Source organism: Alligator mississippiensis, chromosome 3 (assembly GCF_030867095.1).
Source record: "Alligator mississippiensis isolate rAllMis1 chromosome 3, rAllMis1, whole genome shotgun sequence".
In the NCBI taxonomy this organism is placed as follows: domain Eukaryota; kingdom Metazoa; phylum Chordata; order Crocodylia; family Alligatoridae; genus Alligator; species Alligator mississippiensis.
The window spans coordinates 35,936,016-35,959,570 of record NC_081826.1 but is presented as its reverse complement, the minus strand read 5'-3'; the positions used below and the strand labels follow the sequence as shown (position 1 = coordinate 35,959,570).

The 23,555-nt window shown below is 39.5% G+C and overlaps 1 protein-coding gene across 7 annotated transcripts in view; it reads left to right on the top strand.

Annotated features, from left to right (window-relative positions):
- RIMS2 (regulating synaptic membrane exocytosis 2) overlaps positions 1–23,555 on the top strand; it is a 933,811-nt gene that overhangs the window by 506,129 nt on the left and 404,127 nt on the right. For 4 of the 7 annotated variants that reach the window (XM_059723822.1, XM_059723823.1, XM_059723818.1 and 1 more), the window contains 6 exons: positions 5,138–5,205; positions 8,197–8,316; positions 12,816–12,915; positions 13,956–14,079; positions 21,052–21,098; positions 22,140–22,252. In XM_059723822.1, coding sequence (XP_059579805.1) covers positions 5,138–5,205; positions 8,197–8,316; positions 12,816–12,915; positions 13,956–14,079; positions 21,052–21,098; positions 22,140–22,252 — 572 coding nt within the window. Of the gene's footprint in view, positions 1–5,137; positions 5,206–5,330; positions 5,540–8,196; positions 8,317–12,815; positions 12,916–13,955; positions 14,080–21,051; positions 21,099–22,139; positions 22,253–23,555 lie in introns of all 7 variants that reach the window. The other 3 variants (XM_059723819.1, XM_059723820.1, XM_059723817.1) reach the window with 1 other exon arrangement.

Here is a 23,555-nt window from a genome sequence, read left to right as displayed (position 1 = left end):
GTTTAATTGAGTGCATTGGAGCAGACTCACTGCTTGTGTATAGGTGCCCTTTGACTCTTACTTTGTTATATCTACCAGTAGTTTGTGCTTGTGCTGTGGGCACAAGAATGCCCAGTTTCAAGTAGAGTGGAACCTGGATCTTTCCTATCTGCTTAGTTCACAATCTGCTTTATTTGCAGTGGCTTGCTCACTGATGGATAAGCAACTCAGCTGTTTGCTGAGGCTTTTACTTCAAAGGGCACTGCTTCTCCACTCAGTTGGAGCTGATCAGCAGTTCTGTGTAGCTCTTTGCTAATGCTCTCATATACTCCTGGTTAGCTGGAAAATCCTCATTTTTGAAGGGGGTTAAGCAATTTTACTGTATTATAAATTGGATATAGAAAATTTTCTCATGCTTAAAAATAAATGATATGTCTAAAGCGCCAGAAAGAAATTGTTTCCATCAGCTTGATAAAAACTGGAGAGGTCAAAGCGCCAACAAAGATTGCAAATTATTTGTGTTTATGATATTGCTTAGAGATGTGAAAGTGAAGATTTTTTTTCATTCAGGTAATCACATAATACAGATTACTTAGTTGATATATGTATCTGTGACAAAGAAAACTTTAAAAATATTCAAATTATTTACCCATGTATAGACTCATGTTTACAAGTAAAAGTTTTAACAGATAGGGATTTGGGCATCTACGTTTTACTCTGAAAAATGGGGCAAATACAGGTTGTGTATATTTCAGTGTTAAGTGTGCCAGTGTAACCACCACAAACTGCATTTGTACTAGGAGGGGGTTTAGGAGGCATGACTGAAGCAAAGGGATACCTATGTATGAATAAAGACCACACCCCTGGTACTGTCTGCTGTGGTCTACTAACCACCCAACAGGTACGCCTCAAGGTTCCTCTTCCAGTGACATCATTTTGGCATAAACATAAGCTGTGATTTGGTGCCTTAAGTTCTAAAACCTCACCTGAACCAACTAGTTTAAATGTAGTTCTCAAATGTTAGATATTTACGTCTGAGCTAGTTATCAGAATAAAAATGACCTGGTTGTCAAAAATACTGCGCAACAGCAGCTCTGTATTTTGGTAAGAAGTTGGTAAGAATTATTAGTGCACCTTGAAAATAATGCCAGTTATGTTTAAATGCTCCTTCTGGATTTAAGTGCCTAAATTTAGAGACTCAAGGGAGAAAATGCTGTGAAGAAAGCAGTATAGTCCATCATACTTTTAGTCACTAGTTTAATACATGCTTTAGGGCACAGGTGTCCAACATTTTTGGCCTGTGGGCTAGATGATTGGTTCCTGTTCCCCTCTCAGGCTGGATCTGGTTTGGAGGCCCAATCCAGTTGCACAGTGCAGTGCTTGCCCAGCTGGGACCTAATTAAACCTCAGGGAAGTGGTCTGGCAGGGGCTTGATCTTGCAGAGCTGGACCACTTTTGTGCAGCTGCATCAGGCCCTGGCTCGATTCAGCTGTGCGGGAATGGGTTCCAGTCCGTCTGTGTGAAGCTGGCTCAGCAAGGGCTGATCCAGCTACATGGGGCTTGGAAATTTGGTTGGGTGTGGGGAAGGAGGGAGGGCACTTACAGTGTTAAGTGCCACTGCTCCCTCACTGCCACAGTTCTGGACCCAAGCCAGATTACATGGCTCCATGGGTCAGGGTTGACAACCCCTACAGGAGAGTCTTAAAATCTTTGATTGTGTAATGTAATTAATTTTCCTTTCATGTTAAAATGCTTTCTAATATACTTCTACATTAGGGCTTAAAAGGGAGATCAGATGGTCTAGGAAGGAGCTATTCCCATTTTCCCATTAGTAAGGATGATCATTTACAGAAAGCCCTAGCTGTGACTTATTCAGTAAGGGTAAAACTCCCTAGGGCTCATTTATGACTTACCTCTGCTTGCATTGAAACCCTGTCATTGGTAGCAGAGGTAGAGCAACACTGTATACTTTAAAAAAGAATGTGCTACAGGTTTATGCAGAAAATAATTTTGAATACTAGAAGGAATGTTCTGAGGGAATTTTTAATTTAATGTAAAAATAGGATATTTGTATATTTAATGATTTTTCATTTGTGGGTGGGAATACCAGATATATTTTAAATATTCTACTTTTTAGTAAAATGGGAAAAAGAAACATTTACTTTAAAACATAACTAATGCATGTGACAAACCATAGGGAGTTTGATGGGGGTCTTTCATTTGGGATCTTGTTTTGCTTTCAGATAAATCAAGCAAAACTACAGTGACAACCAGCTCCAAACTTTGAAAAGTTAAATATTTGGAAAACTTAAATTTCCATATACTTTCCATTAGATTTTTTTAACACTAGTTTTATGAAATCAAAGGAAACTTTACGTGCTTAAATAGGTCAACAGAACATTAGTAGTTAGACTTTAACTGTAAATTCAGCTGTGATTAATATTTTATTAATTGGGTAAAAGGGCATCTTTATAAACTAGTCTTTCTTCCATGTTTTGCATGCAGAAATCAACTCTGACCTTAACTATGAAGCTGCCACTATTGCCTCCATAATTGATATCTTGGTTAAATGTGCTCCTGGAGGTTCACATACAAGGGAATTTATCTTGCAAGCAGGAAGAGAATAGTTATGGCGCTTTGAAATTTCTGCTTGTCCTTTGGATTATAGGAATGCACAGAGATGTAACAGCCAGGGGCCCAGGGCAGTTGCCACCTACAAAGGCAGTGGTAACTTCTGGTTGCTGCTGCACTTCTGGCATGATTTTGCAGCTGTGGCAATAGCCATTTTCTTCTGATGCCCTTCTCCTTTCCAGGTTGGCACCTCGGGCAGCTTTCCCAGTCATTACATGCTAGTTATGCCCCTGGAAATGCAAAGGGCCCTTTCTCACTCCTCAACCAGAAATGTATCAAGGACAGCTCATTTTATGGGCTTTCAAAGAGGGGGCACTAGGTTGATCCTGTTTCTTTTGTGCAGTAGCTTCCATCCTCGAAGAAGTGGAAGGTAATATGGTCTCAGTAGTCAGCTGGGACAAGTTTTTAAGGGAGAGGGCTTATGGCAGCCCTTCCTAACAGGTAGGAATTACCAAGGAATGAATAACGACCTATATTGTATAGGTTCTTGCTTGTTAATGAAAACAGATGAGTTATAAAATTATGGCTTAATTAAATCACATTCCTTACATCTCTTTTCTCTTTCTGTGTGACCAACACAGAACTTAGTTGCACTTTCAGATTGCAAGTAAATATGCTAGGCTACCAATCAGGAAGAAAGACACATTGGGCTAAATCCTATTTTATCTTCATGTACTGAAGTAGCACTTACATAGCTACATAACTGCAATTTTTGGCACTTATGCACAATTTTAATTCCATATTACTATGCTTACCTTGCATTTCCCTGCAGAATGTGCTCAGTGGCTGCACTCTAGCTGCATAACTGTCTAGAGGGAGCAGCCACACACAGACATACACACACGCAGATGCAGACAGACACACACACAAACATACTCAGATGCAGAAACATACACAGACACCCCCCCTTGCCCCCAGCAGGTAAGTGTGTGTGTGTGGAATGGGTAGGGCGGGGCCAAATCGAGAATGGCGGGGTGGGAGGGAGTGTGTCTCTGTGCCCACTCCTAGGAGCAAGGCCAGGGGGGCAGGGCAGTGATGGGCTGCACATGCACTGCCCAGATGGCCAGATGCCCACCCCCCCATGCCACTGATGCTGCCATGCCCTGCATCACTTTCTCACAGACAGTTGCACATGCAGCTTCGCAGGCTGGTGACTGGCCTTGCGCCTGGCCAATCGCTTGCCGCCTGTCACCAGCTCATGGAGCCACACATGCGACCGGCCATGAGAAAGCAGTATGGGGCACGACAGCAGCACAGAGCAGTGACAGAGTTGTTGACAATGATGGTAATGATGGCAGTGGTGGCTGCAAGCCCTCCCTCCCCCTCTCCCCCCACAGCTAGTCAGGCACGTGTGTGCGGCCCACAGAGGGACACCGTTGCCTTTGACCCCTGGCCCTGGTCCTGGGCGTTGGCACAGAGTGAGCTGAGGTAGGTGGCAGGGAGGCCCTACGGTCTACCACATGGGGCCGGCAGTGCCCAGCGCACCCCTGCCACTCCCCCTCTCCCAGGTAAGAAGCAAAGTGTGGGAAGGTGCCAGGGGAGACACCACCATGCCCTGCGGTGCACTGTGTTCCCACCCACCCACCCATGCGTAACCCCTACAGCCTTTCTAAGTACTCCTAGGGGTACATGTACCCCCGGTTGACAACTTCTGAGCTAGTGTATGCCCTAGTCCTCCCAAATATTTATCTAGCTCAGAAACACATAACCATTTTTATCAGCAATAGCATTAATTCTTTGGATCAACTGTTCAAAAGCATGGATATCTTTCCATTTAGATAAATCATCAACTTTCCAGTATAAAAATTGCATTTAAATTATATGAACATGTTTTTAAAGATTATTATGGGAAAATACAGCCCAATGATTCCATGTTTAATATTGACTATAATTCTGCCTATGTAAATGGATAAATGTTGTGTCATACAAAGTGATTATCAATGTGCATTTCTTGCAAAATTATTTTATTTTTTTGTAATGGTATTAACATTCTTTTTATTTTTCTTAATCTATCATCTCTTAACAGGTATTTTGACATTCTGAAAAATATTAATACATAGTGGGATATAGTATTACATTGTTTGAAAGGTTTCATTGTAACAGTTAGAGAAAAGTCATTATTTTGTTCTGAAAAAGGCAAGAAGGCTCTTCCAACCAGGCATAACTGTTTTCTAGATGTTAGGAATACTTAGTTGTCTTCCTGCCAGAAATTTTCCAGTTTGTATATATTATGTTCCATATAGTTGGTTATACTGTAGGTATTTTCAAAAGATATTTTAAGCAACTATTAAGTTCACTGAATCAATCATGCTATACTATCTATATTGAATGTATACTCTCTTCTCTCTTTCTCTCTCTGTCTGCATTCCATGTATCCCATTGTTTTGGAGTCAACTTCTTGGATACATTGTAACAAGTGCTACTAACAAAGGTTCTGAGTCAGACAGGATAACCAAAACTCTTACAAAGTTTTTTACCTCTTTCTTTCACTTTTCCTTTACTGCACTATCTTGTCTGATTCTCACAGGAGACATGGATTACAACTGGTTGGACCATACGTCTTGGCATAGCAGTGAGGCATCCCCAATGTCTTTGGTGAGACATGTGGAGCCTTACCATTCAGTTTCCTTTATCATTTATCATTTCACATTTCCTTTGTTTTATTTACACCTTTGCATGTTTTCTTTTTTGTATCTTTTTTTTTTATCCTGCACCTGTAGGGAACAGTCAAAGGGGAAAAAGAAAAACTAGTGAGCAGGCAGTTTTGTTGGATTCTAACACCTTGTCTGAGAAACAAAAGAAAATGGTGTGCTTTGGTGGCCACTCTTTGGAAGAGGACTTGGAATGGTCTGAGCCTCAGATTAAAGACTCTGGGGTAGATACGTGCAGTAGCACAACTCTAAACGAGGAGCATAGCCATAGTGAGAAGGTACTGAGATTGTGGAGCCTGCATTTTAACCTGCTCATTTGGTCTTTGTTTGCTCTCTGTCACTCATTAAAGCAGTACATAAAATAAAGACAGGGTGTTTTAGAGACAATGTAGCATTTCTCAAGGTGCAGAAAAGAAAAACAAAATAAAAAATTCCTGCATGCTTTGCCGCTTTTACTGTTTGGCAGCAAAAGAAAAAATTTATTCAGGCACAAAGGAATGCTTGGTCTTATGGTTGCATAATAATAGTACTTTGTGGTGTTGCATTAAAAACAAAGTGATTATCAGTAAAGATTCTGTTGGATTGGCTTATTTGATTCCCATATATGTATTCCTGGGGCTGAAATTAATTCCATAGTTTAATTCCCAGGTAAAAAGGGAAGAAAATTGGGTCTGTTTGCACAGAAAAGTTGTTTTTCTTTTTTCCCTTTAACTGTCATGTTGGTTCTTTTGTTTTGTTGTCATGCCATTTTTGTGCAATATTGTGTAGTATGAAGTCTTTGCCATCTGCTTTGGTATTTGTTACCTTTGCTGTTAGTTGATGGGGTATATGACAAATCTTTTTGGAGCTATTACATGTAATGGGAGAGTATTTGTCCTTGTGCCTGCTTATTTTGCATGGAATAGAGCATGAAACTAGTGTTTATCTGGGAAAAAGTGCTATGATTACACAAAAAATCCAGAAAGATTATTTAGAATATTTCTCATCACATTATAACAACATACAGTAATGGAATGATGGAATGAATATTCAGTACAAATACACAAATTAGTTAATGCAAATAGTTGCATTAACTATTATCTATCCAATTCTATTCTAAAATATGACATATGAGAGTATATATACTACTATGCCTTTTAATATAATTTATTCCTTTTTATTTTTTTGGATCTTAAAGGATTCTGAGAAATCTGATCTATAATCTGAAAATAAAACTGATATCAGTATATCATATCCATTCAATTTTGAGTTATATTTCCTTTTTGGCATCAGGATTATTTTGTTAGATTTAAACTATTTTTGACATTATTCAATGGTGATAATATATGTACGTACTATATGTACTTGTATAAATATCTGTACTGATTTAGCAAGAAATAAAGATGATTTGATTTTACCAATTGGTATTAGCAATAATTTTTTTAAATGAAGATTTTTATTTAATCTTTAGAAATACCATATTTACTTGAACATAAGAGGAGGTTCCTCTCCCCTCCCATCAGCATGGGAGAAAAAAATCTCCTCATCTTATATTTGCATACAAGGAAATCTCATTAAATACATTTTCTGTCATTAAACTGCTGCCAAAAGCAGCATGTGCCCATTTCCAATTATCTTTCTTTCCCATTTCCAATTATCCCCTTTTCTTCACCAGCCTTAAATGTCTGGCAAATATCACCAAATGCAGCCCCAAACAGTTCACCCACAATCCCTCTGTTACCTCCTCTCTCAACCTGGTTCATATGATTAGTGTGGCTCTGGTTTCCATGAGGCGGAGTGGGAAGAGGTTGCCCTGAGCCTCATTTGCATATACATTTTTGGAGGACCCCAGGACTCATGACAAGAACACCTGGTTCCAGTCATGAATGGGGGGCGCTAATTAGCACATAAATACTTTGTGGGGGTATCCAGAGTACACACACATACTAAGCACCACTGAGCTATGGAGTCAACATGGCTTGAAACACTGTTGACTGGTAGGGCCCAGACCAATGAACTGTATGGCAAATCATGACTCTTTTGGCTTTGGACTAATATCATGCATATTTTAGACTACATATAAGTGGGCATGTCTACATGTTCATTAATGTGCAGTAGTTACTATGCATTTAGTTTAGTACTTGCCTAATGAAGTACTAACTAAATGTCCAGTAATTACAGTTTCTGTGCAGTAGTGCTGACGCAAGGTGTTTTTGTGATGCTTCCTGCACAGTAGTCTAATAACACTCTGCAGGAGCATATTAGCATGTTTTTTGACTGGCAAGCTACTGCACAGTGTTATTAGGCTACTGCACAGTAAGTGTCTCATGTAGACGCACCCAATAGGTACAAAAGTGCTGCTTAAAAGTGTGTTTATGGAATACTTGTGCTAAAGCTTGCAGAAGTTTCAAAAAAGGTAAATGCATCAATTCTGGATGAATTAAGTCTATGGTTACCCACATTAATTTGCTTATAAGTCAGTGTCTTTAAATTTGCCCCTTCCTTCCATGTGCTCAGGGAGAGCAGGGTTTGACAGTAAGGGTGGAGGTTGGAGCTGCAATGGGAAGAAGTTGGGAGGACAGAGGACAAGGGGGCTACCTAATCCCCTCAGATTTATTTTCCTGCTGTAGCAATGGGAGGGGGGCAAATTCAAGGCAAACCTCTGATAAATAGATTATGTATTTGGAAAATTATAACAAATTTATAAATTTTCCATATATAGAATCTACCTGAGGGTCTTATATCACGGTTGTCTTATGTTTGAGTAAATACGGTATTTTGGGATGGATTAACTGGCTTTGTGGGTTTTTTCTAACACTAATTTTTATGAATCTAGTAATTAATAATGGTGTAATCATAGTGCTTTCATGGTGTTTTAAAAATTAGAAATGAAACATGATAAGAGAATTTTCCAAAAGGAATGTTCACTATATTTTCTGTTAACACTATATCATAGCATCCTGTGACCTGGCAACCATCCAAAGATGGAGACCGCCTAATTGGTCGGATTTTGTTAAATAAACGACTCAAAGATGGAAGTGTGCCTAGGGACTCAGGAGCAATGCTTGGATTAAAGGTTTGTAATGGACAATTTCTTCCTGTCAAGTAGTGCCATTTATAGTACAGTAAATGCAAGGTAAAATTATTATACACAGATATATTGAATAATTATTTTTTTCTCTGCTTACCAAAATGTTTGCTTTTCAGGGTCCTAGATGTGCTTAAGAAAATAAATCCCTGGAATTTGATTTTATGTTCATAACATATTTTAGGATTTCATTCATGAATTGTGATTTAGTTATTATATTTTTGTCTCATTGACTTTCAGATGATGGTTTGCAATTCTAGAACTAGGTAACATAGAATGCAAAGAAGCCTGTCATTTGTTTTGAATACATTTCTTCATTATGGCAAATTATCAGCAAGTTTAATTAATCTAATATTCTTCTTTTGGCATCATACTGGCTTCTCTTCAAGTGCACAGTTTTAACTAGTTGTATATCATAAATAAGATTTATACCAACCCAACTAATTAAGAGCAATATTAATCTCATTTAGAATATATTTTGATTTTTTATGGTTACATTTTAAATGGTTACCCTATGAGGAGAAGGGGCAGTGGACATGGAAACTTGAAGCACTGGTATACTTTTCACTGTTCAGATCCAGAAAGCTTAAGAACAGAATAATGTTTGTTAGACATGATTATATTTATATATTGTACATTTTGTTATATTGCTGAATTCTATTTTGTGAAATACATTATCATTTTGATGAGATCAAATAATGTCTGTTTTAATAACGATGTATAATAGTTTCACAATTGTTTTAAACAATTTTGCCTTTCATAACATTTGATTTTGTCAGGTTTTTCTTTATAATGTTGATGCATATTTGATATAGTGTTAGTTCCAGCATGTGTCTGACATTGTTTTGGGTCCAACATTGTTTAACATCTTCATTAGTGATGTGGATGATGGGATTGAGTGAACGCTTAGCATATTTGTATATGATAGCAAAGTGGGTGGAATTGCAGACACTTTGGAGAGCAGGGCTAGGATCCAGAATGACATATATATATATTGGAGAATTGGTTCAAAATCAATCAGATGAAATTCAGCAAGGGCAAGTGCAAAGTTCTGCACTTGGGATGAAATAATTGCATGCACAAGTTCAGACTTGGAGCATGATTGGCTAGGGTGCAGTAGTGCAGAGGAGGACTTGGGGGTTACATGAGTCAACAATGTGCTTTTGTGGTAAAAAAAAAAGTGAACAGCACACTAGGTTGTATTAACAGGCGTTTCTTGCAAATCAAGGAAAATGATTCTTCTGTTCTGTTAGACACTGGTGAGGCCTTACGTAAAGTACTGTGTCCAGTTTTGGGCCTCACACGTTAAAAAAAGATATGGAAATAGTAGAAAGGCTTGGCTTGACGAAACCGTGGCTGGAATGACCCAGTTAAGGATGGCTCTGCTTTGAGTAGGGGCTTGGACTAGATGACCCCCCTGAGGTCCCTTATAGTACCTAATTCTATGATTCTATGAAAGAGTCCAGCAGAGAGTGAAAAATGATTAAAGGCTTGGGAAGCATGACTTATGAGGAAAGGCTGATATAAGTAGGGTTATTTAGCCTGGAAAAGAGAAGACTGGGAGGGGTTTAATAACAGCCTCCAAATACTTGAAAAGTGATAACAGAAGGAATGGAGATGGGCTTTTCTCTGTGGCTGTAGGGGGCTGGACTGGGATCAATGGCTTCAAGCTGCAGTAGAGGAAGTTTAGTTTGGAAATTAGGAAGAACTTTCTGACTATGAGTGTGGTTAAGCAATGAAACAGCCTACATAGGGAAACTGGAATCTCCATCCTTGGAAGTTTTCAAGAGCAGGTTAGGTCATGGGCGGGCAAAATATGGTCTATGGGCTAGATCCAGCCTGCGGAGTGATTTTGCATGGCTTATGGGGGGCCCCAGAGCCCTGCCTGGCCCAGGTATGGGGACAGCCTGAACTGTGGTGCAACAGCTGGTCTGGCCACCCCTGGGTGCATAGTGGGGCTGGGCAGCCAGACTCCATTTCCCAGCTACCACTGCCAGACCGGGCCCCACTGCCCAGGCACCCTGACCCATTTACCCCGCACCCACCTTTGGGAGGGGGACCAGCACAGGCAGGGTGCATGACCAGGTGGATGGGATGGGGCCATGGACTGGCAGGGAGCAGTGTCCCGGAGTGGGATGTGTGATGGAACTGGAGAAACCCCAAGATCTTGGGGTGGAGACAGCTCAGGGCTGGGGCCAGGGCAGAGCTGTGATCCGCTGCCTGCATGTCCCTGCAATGGGCACAGGTTCTGTGGGCAGGGGATGTGGGGCATGGATCATGGCTCTGTCCTGGCCCTGGCCTTGGCCCCAGCCCCATGCTGTCACCACCCCATGATCCTGGCTCTGACCCTGGCCCTGGCCCTGGCCTTGGCCCTGGATGCAGCTTCCTATCCATCCAGCTGCCAGCCCTTCCCACACAGTCTCCATGGAGATCCTGGGATCATGGGGTCGGGATCAGGGCAGAGCCCCGGTTTTGTGGGCAGGGCCATGTAGGGAGCACATCACAGCTGTTTCCTGCCCCCATGCTGTCACTGCCCTGAGATCCCGGGGTCTCCTTGGAGCCTGGCTGGAAGCTGCTCAGGTGGGCAAGAAGCTGCATCCAGGGCGAGGGCTGGGATGTTGGGGTGGTGACAGTGCAGGGCCAGGGCCGAGGTGGAGCCATGATCTGCTCGCTAGCCCTTCTGATAGTCTGGAACACCTACCCTATGGGGCTGGGGTTGAGGCCCTGTTCTGGGGCAGGGATGTGTGGGGAGTACATTCAGTGCACAACAGTGCATCCTGTGCTGTCACCGTCTCATGATCTTGGTGGGGCATGTGGGTAGATAAGGAGCTGTGTCCAGGGCCAGGGTTGGGATCTTGGGGTGGTGACGATGCACACCCCCGCCCACTGAACCCATGATTGTCACAGGAGCATGCAGGCAGTGGATTGTGGCTCTCTGCTTGGCCCCTGTCCTGTTCTGTCACTGCCTCACAATCCTGCCCCATCCCGCTCTTGAACGCTGCTCCCCACCCGACCATGGCCCCATCTCATGTAGGGAGTTTTGGTGAGTTGTTGCCGGGGGGGGCTGATCCAACCTACAACAGCTCAACAAAACTCCCTATGTGGCCCATGGGCCCAAATAATTGCCCACCCCTGGGTTAGGCAGATGCTTGGGTGGGTTGGTTTAGTTACCGATGATCTTGCTTTGAGCAGGGGACTGAACTAGATGACCTTGTGAAGTCCCTTTCAGCCCTACTTTCCTATGATTCTATGAAGGCTACTAAGAAATGTCAAGTATGTATAGAATTTCAAGATTAACCTTTATAATATTTTCTCTTCTGATTCTGAGATATGCTTAATAAGGTCAAATCTGCTTGCTGTCCTTACAGAGCAAATGCTTAATATGAAATGTATTCAGACATGCCAAACCATAGTTGATTTAACTGAATAGTTAAGAAATTTACTCCTTAGAATAAACTCCTCTGTGTGATTATATGAGTTTACAAATTACTGTACTTATCTCTTGAAGGGAGAGATTTATATCCAAGGGAAATAATGCAAGCAGCAAAGAGAGTTAAAAGCACAAAAGCTACTGTTATGCGATCAAGGTTTCACATTACATTTAAATAAAACAAAGGATCATTTTCATATAGAGTTCCTCATGAAACTACTTTATTTTCATTGCTAAGGAGAAGCAAACCAAAACCAGTAGAGAGTATAGAAAAAAGATGATCTATTTTGCCAAATGAAGCACTAAAAGATGTTGCTGTTTGTGACTTCTGTGAGTCTTTTGTTGAGAAGAGAGATTTTTATTGAGCCTAGTAGAAAGTCTGATAAAAAACAGTACATTTTGAAGACTTGTTTTCTTTTGGTAATGGTTGACAGTTACAATATTTCCCTTGAAGAGAAACATAAGGGTATAAAATAAACTTTTGAAAGTAGTTTCTTTTGTAGATAAATGTTTTAAGATGATAATTACTTCTTCAGTTAGTAGCAATGAGTTTTCTGCCTGTCAACTACTAATTAAGAAGTATGATCTCCACACAGTACTCGCACTTAGGCTCCTTTAATGGCAATTGGGAATATTTGACTATAATGAAATCAGCATATACTGTGAAGAGTTTCTTTTTGCTCTAAATCGCAGGTGTGAGGGTATAATTTTTAATGAAGTAAACAGCTTATTCAGTGGTATGTTAATGCTTTTTAACAGCTCCCATTTCTGTGAAACAGTGCACTTAGACTATTAAGATGAACAATACATTTAAAAACCTTTACCATTCTGTATGTGGATTATCTTTAAGGCAGATAAATACCCAGAGTGGTAGTCTCCCAGCCAATGTTGGTCATGTTTTTTTGGATGCATATCTGTATCTGTCTCCTCTAGATTATATCAATACATTATTAATCAATAAAATAATGCATTATTAATTAATTACTGAATTATTGTATACTGCCAAAAAGTATCAGTCTAAAAATTCTTCTAATTTCTTTCTCCCCTTTCAAAAAAGGTTGTAGGAGGGAAGATGACTGAATCAGGTCGACTGTGTGCATTTATTACCAAAGTAAAAAAAGGAAGCTTAGCTGATACAGTGGGGCATCTTAGACCAGGTATGTATTTGTTTCAGAAATACCCAGCTCAGCTATTATACAACAAGGAAACAAATCCTGATAAGTTTAGCTGAAGTACTTCTGTCCACTAAATGTAACGAGCTACCACAGCATGTCTGACAAATTAGAAAGTTCAAAATGAGACACATTCAGTCACTAGATTAACCACATTATCACTCTAGCAGACTCTCTCAAGTCTCACATAATTTTTAAATCAAGTTTTCATTTTTCCTCCCATACCACTGTTGCCAGTAGTTAAGATTGTGTTGTGTCTTCAGTGATGCATATTTGTCCCCTCATTGTATGAAATATATTTTAATTGTAGACCCAACCAAGCCACCCCAAATCTGCTCTAAAGACCCAGCACAACAAAGAAATGTTTATATTTTATATCCTGCCCATACCTCTGTATGCAATCCAGCTCCCTTTAAAACTGCTAAGGATTGCTATCTTCGGAAATTTACAAGAAATATTGTATTTTAATATTAGAATAGATTTAGGATTCATGGAAAGACTGTACAACTGTAAAATGCGAGTAAGGCTTCAAGCTGCTGGTTAAGGCTGTTGTGTGATGACCTGAACTTTTCAAAAGAGCAACTCACCTTAAAAAAAGACTCCCCCCACAAACACTAGTAAAGAGCTATATCTGACATTGGTAATGGCCCAACTGGGGGCAGTAAGTAGGACTCAGGTGGAATTTAGGTACCTAAATTCCAAAAAGTACCCCTGTTTGGCCCCGCCCCATAAGCCACAGAGCTTGGTAAGTACCTAAATTAGATACCTCTGAGACCACACTGTATTTGGCTCTAGATGGGTTAAGTGCCAATATTAGTATTTCCTTGATATTTATTCAATCAAAGCTGAAATATGGAAAGCTTCTCACTGGCTTTTGTGTATTTGAGACATTGTATTTGTTCTACAGTACAGATTGTACAATTCAGAAAACTTGTAGTAGAATGGTGAGGCTGTTGTTGTAAAGGCTGATCATAGGATAAGTTTTCTTTCCTAATTATTCCTTCCTATTATTACTGCATTTGTAGGTGATGAAGTGTTAGAGTGGAATGGAAGGCTATTACAAGGTGCCACCTTTGAGGAGGTGTACAACATCATTTTAGAATCCAAGCCTGAGCCACAAGTGGAGCTTGTAGTTTCAAGGCCAATTGGGTGAGTTGTTTTGTACTGCTTAAAATAAGATGCCATTAGATTTTATTTTAAGCCTCAAACATATAAGACAGCTTCACAGAGATTGTAAAAAATGTAAAATGGTATATCACTTGTAATAAAAAAGTAAAGTGTGTTAGGGACACATTAAAACTCGTGGTGGGGTGGAATCTCATATCCCTTGAGAGAGGTTCAGGAGGCATTTCCCGGTTCACAGAATGAGCACAACTGCTATTATAGACTCATGGGAAAGTGTAAAAGGGCTGGTGAATACCCTGGATGGGGAAACAGGTGACTTTTCTTCAGAAGAAACAACTTGTTTTTTATCCCTTGCACACCACTTGTGTCACATACAGGTCAGTTAGCTCATAATGAACCTGGACTCATTTGCTGATCTTCTTCAATGTAATTATTTTTGTCAAAATATATACTGTATTAATATAATGCATACTCTCATGTAAGGGGTGATTCTTTTGTGTATGAAATCCATTTTTTTTTGCTTGTAAGTGAAAAGACTAATCAACTGTTGGTTAGCATCTGGGACATAGTATACCTTAATGAAGTATTAGCTGAACCCACCATATATATTGTAGTTAAGTCTTAAATTGTTTACCACTTTCCTTTTACTCTATTACATTGTCTAGTTGCTCTTACCTTTGGCACGTAGTTGCTTATATCTATTCTAAACTTTTTTTTTCTATGGTTTTAGGCTCTTTCCTTGTTCTGCTGTCTTCTGAGACTATGAATAATTCTTTTCATTTATATTTTTATTTAAAGGTACTGGTCATGTTCGTTTTCCCTCCTAGACTTTATACATTTTGTTCACTAATTTTTTTTCAGCTAATACCTTCTTCAATACTTGCATCATTTTTGTTGCCCTTTCAATTTTCTCTATTATTTTTCTATTTTTTAACCCATGGATCCCAGTTCTGTATGCACTGTTCAATGTGTGGTCACAGTAGGGCTGTGAAGACAAACATTAGTAGTAGTACCTCCCTAGTTCATTTATATTTGCTTTCCCTAGTCATATGGTTTTGCATTATTTTGTTGTGTATATCCCTATTTGTTTTATACATCTGTGATTCTGAAGTATTTAAAATATAGTATATATCAAGGATGGCAAACATATGACCTGCAGACTGGATCTAGCCCATAGAGTTGGATCATCTAGCCCCTGGGGTTTCTCATAGCTTGGGACACCTACTTCCATGGGACAGATTTGACCCATGCAGCTGCTGGGTGTACCTATGGTGGTGGCATTAATCCATGCTGTGTCAACATGGCTCCAGAACCCAAGGAGTTAACACTGTTGCAACTAAGGCAGCAGTGGGGGAGCGGGGGGCGTGAGTCTCAGTGGCCTAACTAGCTTGGGGTTTGGAGACAAAACTGAAACAGCAGCTCCAGCAGCCATAGAATTAATACTTTTGCCACCACATATAGGTCATCTGGTTTATGGGAAGCCCTGTGGTCTGGATTTGGTCTGTGAGAAGCCCTTCAATCCGAACTGGGTGAATGAAGCCCAGTGAGTTTGACCCTGATATGTATAACTATAAAATTGCTCTAGCTTCAAAATACAATTAGTGATCCCTGAGTATCATGGTGACCAATGACCAAAAATTTAAAGAAAAAAATAACTTTAGTATAGGCCATTCCAATGGGGATATTTGAAGGTGGGCTCAATTTGACATTATAGAATTTATATGATTAAAATTGTGAATTCTGAAGTTTGAAGGTGAAGGTAATGTTCAAAGATTTAATGTGGGTCTTGTCCATGGGGTTGTCTCTTATGTTAATATTAATAAGCTCTTCAGAGCAGAACCAGGTCTTACCATATGGTTTGGAAAAAAAGTCTAAAGTGCTTATGGGGGCTGTAAATATTATAATAATGATAAGTTTCACATGAGGAGATGAGGAAGATTAAGTATCTTTTTTATATACCAGCAAATTTTATTTCTTAGATTCTTTCAACAAGCTATTTAGCTCTTGAAGCCAAAAGAACCTCAGTGGTGATCCCCATCCTAGTATTGTCTTATTTCATCTTTTATTTTTTTCATTTCTGTCTTCATTTTTTTTCTTTTCTTCCCCTCTCTTCCATGTTAGCATCTCTTCTCTGTTGCTCCCTCTTTCCATGATCTCCCTTTTCTTAACTGTGCCATTATTGTTGTCACTATAGTGGGTTTTCTGTAATTGCAGTGAGAAAGGTGATACAGGCTCTTAAGTAGCTTCCACTTTCTATATCAATAACTGCTTGCCCCACTGGTGAAGAAATAAGCAGGAGCAGAGATGGGAGTGCCTGCTTTACATGTGGGCCTCATAATCCCTTTATTCTGGCCTTATGTGTTCCTGTTAGGCTGTCAAAGAAGTGAGGATTTTTATCTTCCAACTCCAGTAGCTAATTTAAATGTATTTATAACTGAGTTCCCAATTGAAAATGTTTGGCTCCCCTTTGCACAGCTGTTACTTGGCCCTCTGTATATTTAATTCTATGTCTCATTTAAAGATAACTGTCTTGGGATACAGGTTATACATCAGTTACTCTTTGTGGTTTGAGACTAAGACAGAATAAGATTTAAGTTTTGGTAGCACTGAAAGCTCAGGATGTCTTCTGATGAGGTTCCATTGTATATGGTGAACTTATTGCAGCAGGGGCAGGTCAGGGGATGTGCAGTAGTAGCCCATGGAACTCTCCGCCCCCAGCCCAGCAGAGGACAATAGGGGGCAGGCGCAGAAAGGGGGGATCTATCCACTGTCACTGCTGTAGAACCCAGCACCCTGCGCAGTTGCTCCCAACAGCTGGAATCTCCAGAAACAGATGCTGGAAAGGGGGAGCTTTCCCAACACTGCTGCCACTGTCCCTGGCTGACCCAGGTGTGGAGGGAACCACAGGACCATTCACTTCAGGGGTGGCTGTCCCACTCGAACCGGGGATGGTGGAGAGCAGCTTTGAGAGGTGCCATGTTCAGCTGGGGACAACAGCAGAGGCAACTGTTCCTCCCTTTTCCTGTCCCTGTTCTATTTCTCCATCACTGGGTCCTCTGCCAGCCCAAGGGCTCCAGCTGCAATTAACAGCTGTGCAATGCTGGGCTCTACCAGAGATGGTGGCAACAGAAGGCAGGTTCCTGCTCCTTGCCCAGCCTCCTCTCAGTTTCTCGTGCCAGCCTTGGGGGCCCACCTGCCCCTGTCCTCCAATTCCCGCCATGGTCAAGCTATATACCCCTTTTTAAAATCCTGAATCCACCTATGTATTGCAGTATCACTGGGCTTCAGGATATTCCCAATCACAGCTAAAATGGGGCTGGAAGCAATGCATCTTATGGGTTTATATCTAGACAGACACAGCCTTAGGCTAGGTTTTGACCTAAGAAATCAAACGTCAAACCATTTAAAATTTTGAAGGATTCATGTTTGGTCAAATCAACAGAAGTCATTATTTCAGTTAGGATAACTAATATCTTGTCCCACCATTTATTCTTATATACTATGTCAGTGCATTGTGGAGCCATTTGGAAAGCTTGTATTTAGACTCTGGCTCAAGCTAGAGCTTTCCAAACTGGCTGAGACTGCAAATTGTCTTCTGTGAGATAGAAAACATATTGTGTCACTCTTATGTGACTCTGACATTCAAAATACATTGACAAATTCTGATGAGTCAGTTTGCTCTGACTGTACTGTGGGTTGTCTAATATGAAAACTGAAGGTGATAGGAACAGGTAAGAAGCTGGGTGAAATGGTAGATCCTGGAGGATCTTCCTCAAAAAATGAAATGAGTTAGTAATTTCTTTGCATACAATTTCCCCCTCTCATTGTTTTAAAATGAATTTTAAAGGATGAATGGTCTTTTCCTCATCTATGTAACTTTTCAGCTGTTTTTTAGTTTTAATATATATTAGCTGTTCTAAACATAGTTAAGACCCATACCAAAGAATAATATCATGTTTTAAGTATGCTATCAAATATGTTTATAGTGAAACATGCTTTGAATGACAACTCAAAAGCCCAGCAGAAAAAAGATTGTATGCTTAATAATGATGATATTGTAATAAAGATGGAACTGAACTGTATTCTATTTGGGGATGCTCCAGGGTAGTTACTAGAGGAGGATGAAGAGGAGAAAGGAGGTTGCAATTAGCATGCTAGATTTCATGGCATCTTGGTGCACTTCATTAGAAATCATAAATCTACTTTAAAAGAGTTCTTAACTGAATATGGAAATGAAAGAATAGTACAGTAATCCCTGTTATGCTGTCTTTTATATCCAGTTTATTTTACAGTGTTACTTCATTTTTAGTGTTCAGTGTGTCAAAAACCTTTCATTTGACAGTACATACCTGAATTGTAGATTCTTTCAAGCTTGAACAGAAGATTTTTAGTCAGTTGGTAGGGGACATTTGGGCCTTTTGGAACCTGAGGAGACTGGGGATAGTTTGGGATAAGCACATAAGTAGCGATAGCATTTTAGGTAATGAAACAAATTGGTCTCATTAGTTGTTGAGGGCTCCCAGGTATCACACATTTTCCTTGACATGCATTGAAGCCCTGCATTCATGCAGCCTGCCTAGATACTCACGAAGTCAGGTAGACTTCAGGGGTTTCTCTGCGCTTATTCTTCCTTCCTGTGGAGGTCTGCTGTGGAGACACTGTTTGGCAAGCAGCCTCTTTGCCTCTTCACCCTACTGCCCACCCACTTCCCTTTCTGAATCCATGTGAAGAAGTAATGGCCAATGGGGACATATTTTGAGATGTCCATTTTTGGCCCCAGCTAAACTCTTCAGCCCCCATAATTCGCAAGATACTTCTTACAATTCAGGTATCCCCTCATATTGCTAACCTCTCTTGTCTGGTTATCCACTCAGTGATACAACCCCAGGAAGCACCTATAAACCACAGACATTTTCAGACTCATTCATTCATTTACCCTAGACCACTTTCCTAACTTGTGACTGAAAGTGAGGGAACTTAATGACTCTCATCTGTAAGAATGATCACATACGCAATTACACAATATTTGTTAGCTATAGTTTCAGGGGGATGAATGGAATAGATCACATCTTTCAAGCTGAAGGCTTTAGCTCTTTACACACCAAGAAGAAATTATTTCATCGGTTCACAGCGGTACATCTTATTGGTGGCTTATTTATAAACATGCTAGAAAAAAACTTAAAAAAATAATAGCTTAGATTCTGGATCACGTTTCTTCCCCAAAAGGTAGGCAAGTAATGGATTTTTCTGTAAATTCTATCTGTGTAAAACAGGTAAGCCCTGAATATGTCTTTATGCAGTAGCCCCAATACGTTTTTTACATATGTTTATGTATTAAGATGACAGAAATAAGAATTCCTTAGTCACTGCATTTTATTATGCCAATTGTATCTCTTTTGAAACATTTGGTTTATTGAATACTGCAGCACCACTGAACTTGGAAAGATTCCTCCATCCATTAAACAAAGGTATCTTTCTAATGATCCGTATCTCATTGAGAACTGTTTTTTCATCAAATTGTTTTTGCATTGTACTAGATTAGCTTTTATATATACATTCTATAGATCTGTTTCATTGTATTGCCAGAAGGATTTATTAACAGGCCCCTTCCCTCATATGCATATCAAAAAAACAAACACATTTAAGCACAAATAATTACTTTAAAGGCTGTTTTTAGTTTGACTCAGAGCTGAAGTCACTATTCTTACCTCATTGTGCCCAGATACCCATTACAGCACTATTTGTTTTTACCAACATATTGTTAATGGAAACTATATATGGGTAGCCTGGGGAGAACAGTCCTCGTTGTGCACCCATGGCCTAATGAGGTGCTTAGTCACTGGAACATGGATGCTTCAAAGTGACATAGCCATATGCTTTGCATCTTCTCGTAGAAATATGCTAGAGCTTTAAATGGTTATGTCTGCTGTTTTAGCTGGAACAACAAATAGCCTGTGTTCAGGGATTCAAATCAAGTCCTTAGTGTTAAATTTATTTGTGACCTACATGGTTTATTATCTGCATTCCAGAGGCATAACTTGACAGCTCTGTGCCCAGGGATGCAGGGCAGGGAGCAGAAGCAGCAGATATAACTGGGCAAGGTGGTGCTGCTGCAGGGGTTAACATGGAAGCCGCTGCTGAATTGAGTATTGAGAGGCAATTTAAAAGGTGAAATTCTGCGGCAAAAAAAAGAGGAAAGAAGATTAAATGACACCCCCCCAGAGGAGCAGCTCTGCCTGCAAGGAAACCTCTGGCCAGGGCCAACTGTATAGTGACTGCTCTGCACTCCTCTCACATCTCGCATGAGTACTGCATCTGGCTGTCAGAGGCACTGAAAAAAAGGTGGAGGGTGGGGACAAGAGGAGGCACACCCCCCTCCCCACGGCCACATCCCAGTACTCTCCCCACTCTTAGTTATGCTACTGCTGTATTCCCATCCAGCTTGCTAATAGTTATCACATAATAGAAAATACTCAGGCTGCTCATTTTTGTCCAGTTGTCAAACAAACCTCATATTTAGTGGTCCCATAGGAAGAGTAAAAGTTTCTTTGTACATTATCCTTATTGAATATCTATTGCCAGCAAAGAACATAGACAACACTGGCAGTGAACCAACATGTGTAAAGTGGTTTATGTTGTCATAACAAGGTCATCTCTGAACAATTCCAGACTATGTTGAACTTTTGAATGATTGTATGATTTTCGTTAATGTACTTGTCTATCTGTGGCTTTACAGGTTCTTAGCTGCATTCATTAAACTGTTTGTTATATAAACCTTTACTTGTTATTGAACTATAAATATATTATGTTTGCATATATGAATTTAGGTGGGAGTAAATCTCCCATTTGGTTGTGGGCAGCCCATATATATATAATCATGTATAAAATGATTTCTTGAGGTATTCTGTGGTGATTTTGAACATTTTTATGGTTGACTGAAGCTTTTATATTACTGTTAGATAAAGGATCAGCCTGTCTTGCTTTTCATGATTTCAGGGATATTCCCAGAATACCTGACAGTACACATGCACAACTGGAGTCCAGTAAGTTTCATTTTTTGGTAGTAAATTTCTTTTACATGAATGCAAACAGAGAAATTGAAAAGATGGCTCTCTCTCTGTCTCTGTATCACTCTAGCTGCTGATCACTCTTTAATAATACACATCAGAAGTCAGGGGCAGTTAAGGTGGCAGTCCTCATTTTTAATTTCCTGTGTTGAAGTTTTATTTATTAAACAAAAATAAATAAAACTTATTAAACAAAAACATAGGAGATGTTTGGGCCACTCAGTATGACTTAAAAATTACCAAATCAAAATTTCTGTGGGGAGGAAAATAAAGATTTATCTTTGCCTTTGACCTTGGATGTCAAATTTCTTTCTGAATGTATTTTCTATGGCCATCTTATAGTTTATTTATTTATATATGCTATTATTAAAAGTATAAACATGTTCATTACAGAAATGTAAACAAACACACTAACTCTCTAGTTATGAATCAGGCCTCAAAATAAATGTGCTTGTGTTTTGCAAGAAATTGGATATTAATATCCATTTTTGTACGGTATACTAACTTATGGTCCTCCTCTTGCTCTATCTGTAATGTCACAAATCTGTTCTGTCCCACTATTTGGAACAACAAACCAAACACCCAAATATTATCACCTGTCTTCTGGTATTTTTATAAAATTTCAGGATAATTTGATTTAATTCAACAAAGTTCTGAGTGCCTTGTGAAACGTGCAGAATGCCTTGAAGACCCAATTAAATCAGTGGAAACTGAGGGGATCTAGCACATAAGCATGTTTTGAAATATCTAGCAAATATTGAAATATACCATTTATTCCTTATGCGTGACATGAATTTTCACAACATATTTTAATTGGATTTTTCTCTGCATCTTGAGAGGCATTTGGTAATTCTAAATACATTACAAGAATGCCAGTTTTCATTACTATAAGCTGCATAGTTATTGTATAACAGGCTTTTTTGATATACATGCCTTTTGTATATCTTAATGTTTTACAGGACTTTGAGAGTAAAAAACATTACATAGGTTTTAAGGTATATACATTTGTATTTTCAGGTTCTAGCTCATTTGAATCTCAAAAAATGGATCGACCTTCTATTTCAGTGACTTCTCCCATGAGTCCTGGCATGTTGAGGGATGTTCCGCAGTTCTTGTCTGGACAACTTTCAGTATGTAAACGTTTGTTTAATATAATCATTTTGAAGTTGGTAATGTGGCCCATTTTTAATGCTCAGTGCCATCTAGTTATAAAATAATATTCCTGCTAGGCATTAGTGAAGAAAACAGCATTTCTCAGTATAGGTAGAGCTGTATGTTTTTAAGAGCAGCCTCTCTCTTTCTTAGCAGGGGTGTGTGTGTGTGCTCATTAAACTGTAATACTAGTGTTTTGAGACTTGGGGTCAAATTTGCAAATGGATCTGAAGTTGGTCTCCTGTCATTGTGCAAATGGGCACACTGACACACACACTTTTAAGCAATAATACAGGAATGCACAGTTTGTAAATTTTATCACTTGAGTGTGTGGAGATTTTCCCATTGTTCTTTTATCATATAGCGGTTCCCCTCTAGCTCTTTCCTCGGATACTCCTTTGCTTGTTTGCTGCTGCTGTAGTCTCTCCGCTGATCTGTCATGATATTCACTTACCCTCACTGCAACCAGAGCTCATCTGTTAGCTCATTCTCTGAAAATATGGCTTTTGGACTAAACTAAAGGATTTGGAGCTTTGTGTGCTTTCCTGTGTTTTTCAGAATATGAAGATGCGATTTTCGAAAGAGCAGCCTTTTCAAAAGTGCTGCATTATGCCCTGCAAAGTCAATGGGGAACGACTTCAGTAGAAGTAGTTAGATCAGAGATAAATGATTTTGAAAATACCGTCTTTTTATTTTTATGTTTTGATTTGTAGGATGATTTGGGAGATATGAACATATACATAAAGTCTAAAGAAAATTTTCATGAGATTCGCAGAAATGATGTGATATGTAGACGAGATAAGACTATATACTATTTCCAGTCCGGTCAGCAGTCTTGTTTGCTACCAGTTTGCTGCGGATGGGATACTTGTTTTGCTTATCAATATAATCACCTGTAACTAGTGTAATTTAATTTCCTGTACCACTTTGCAAGACTAGAGTTAGGAATGTAGATATCTTAAAGAGCTTCTTGGTAGAGGCTCTATTAGGTGTTGAGGCTCTGGAGCTATTTGAAGTGGCTCAGAATACAAGAACAAGACACATGAATGCATGTAATCTGAGCTATTAAAGATATAAGCATTAGGTTTTTTAAATTTAAGAACTAATATATACTTTTCAAGCATTGCAAGAGTTACATTATTGATAACATAAATACAAAATAATATAAAGCTAAATCCAATAAAGGTATTTAGATGTTTATAATTTAGAAGCTGTAATATCTAACATTTACCTTCTGGAATGGAGCCTACAAGGTAGAAATAGCCATTTAGGCTCCTTATA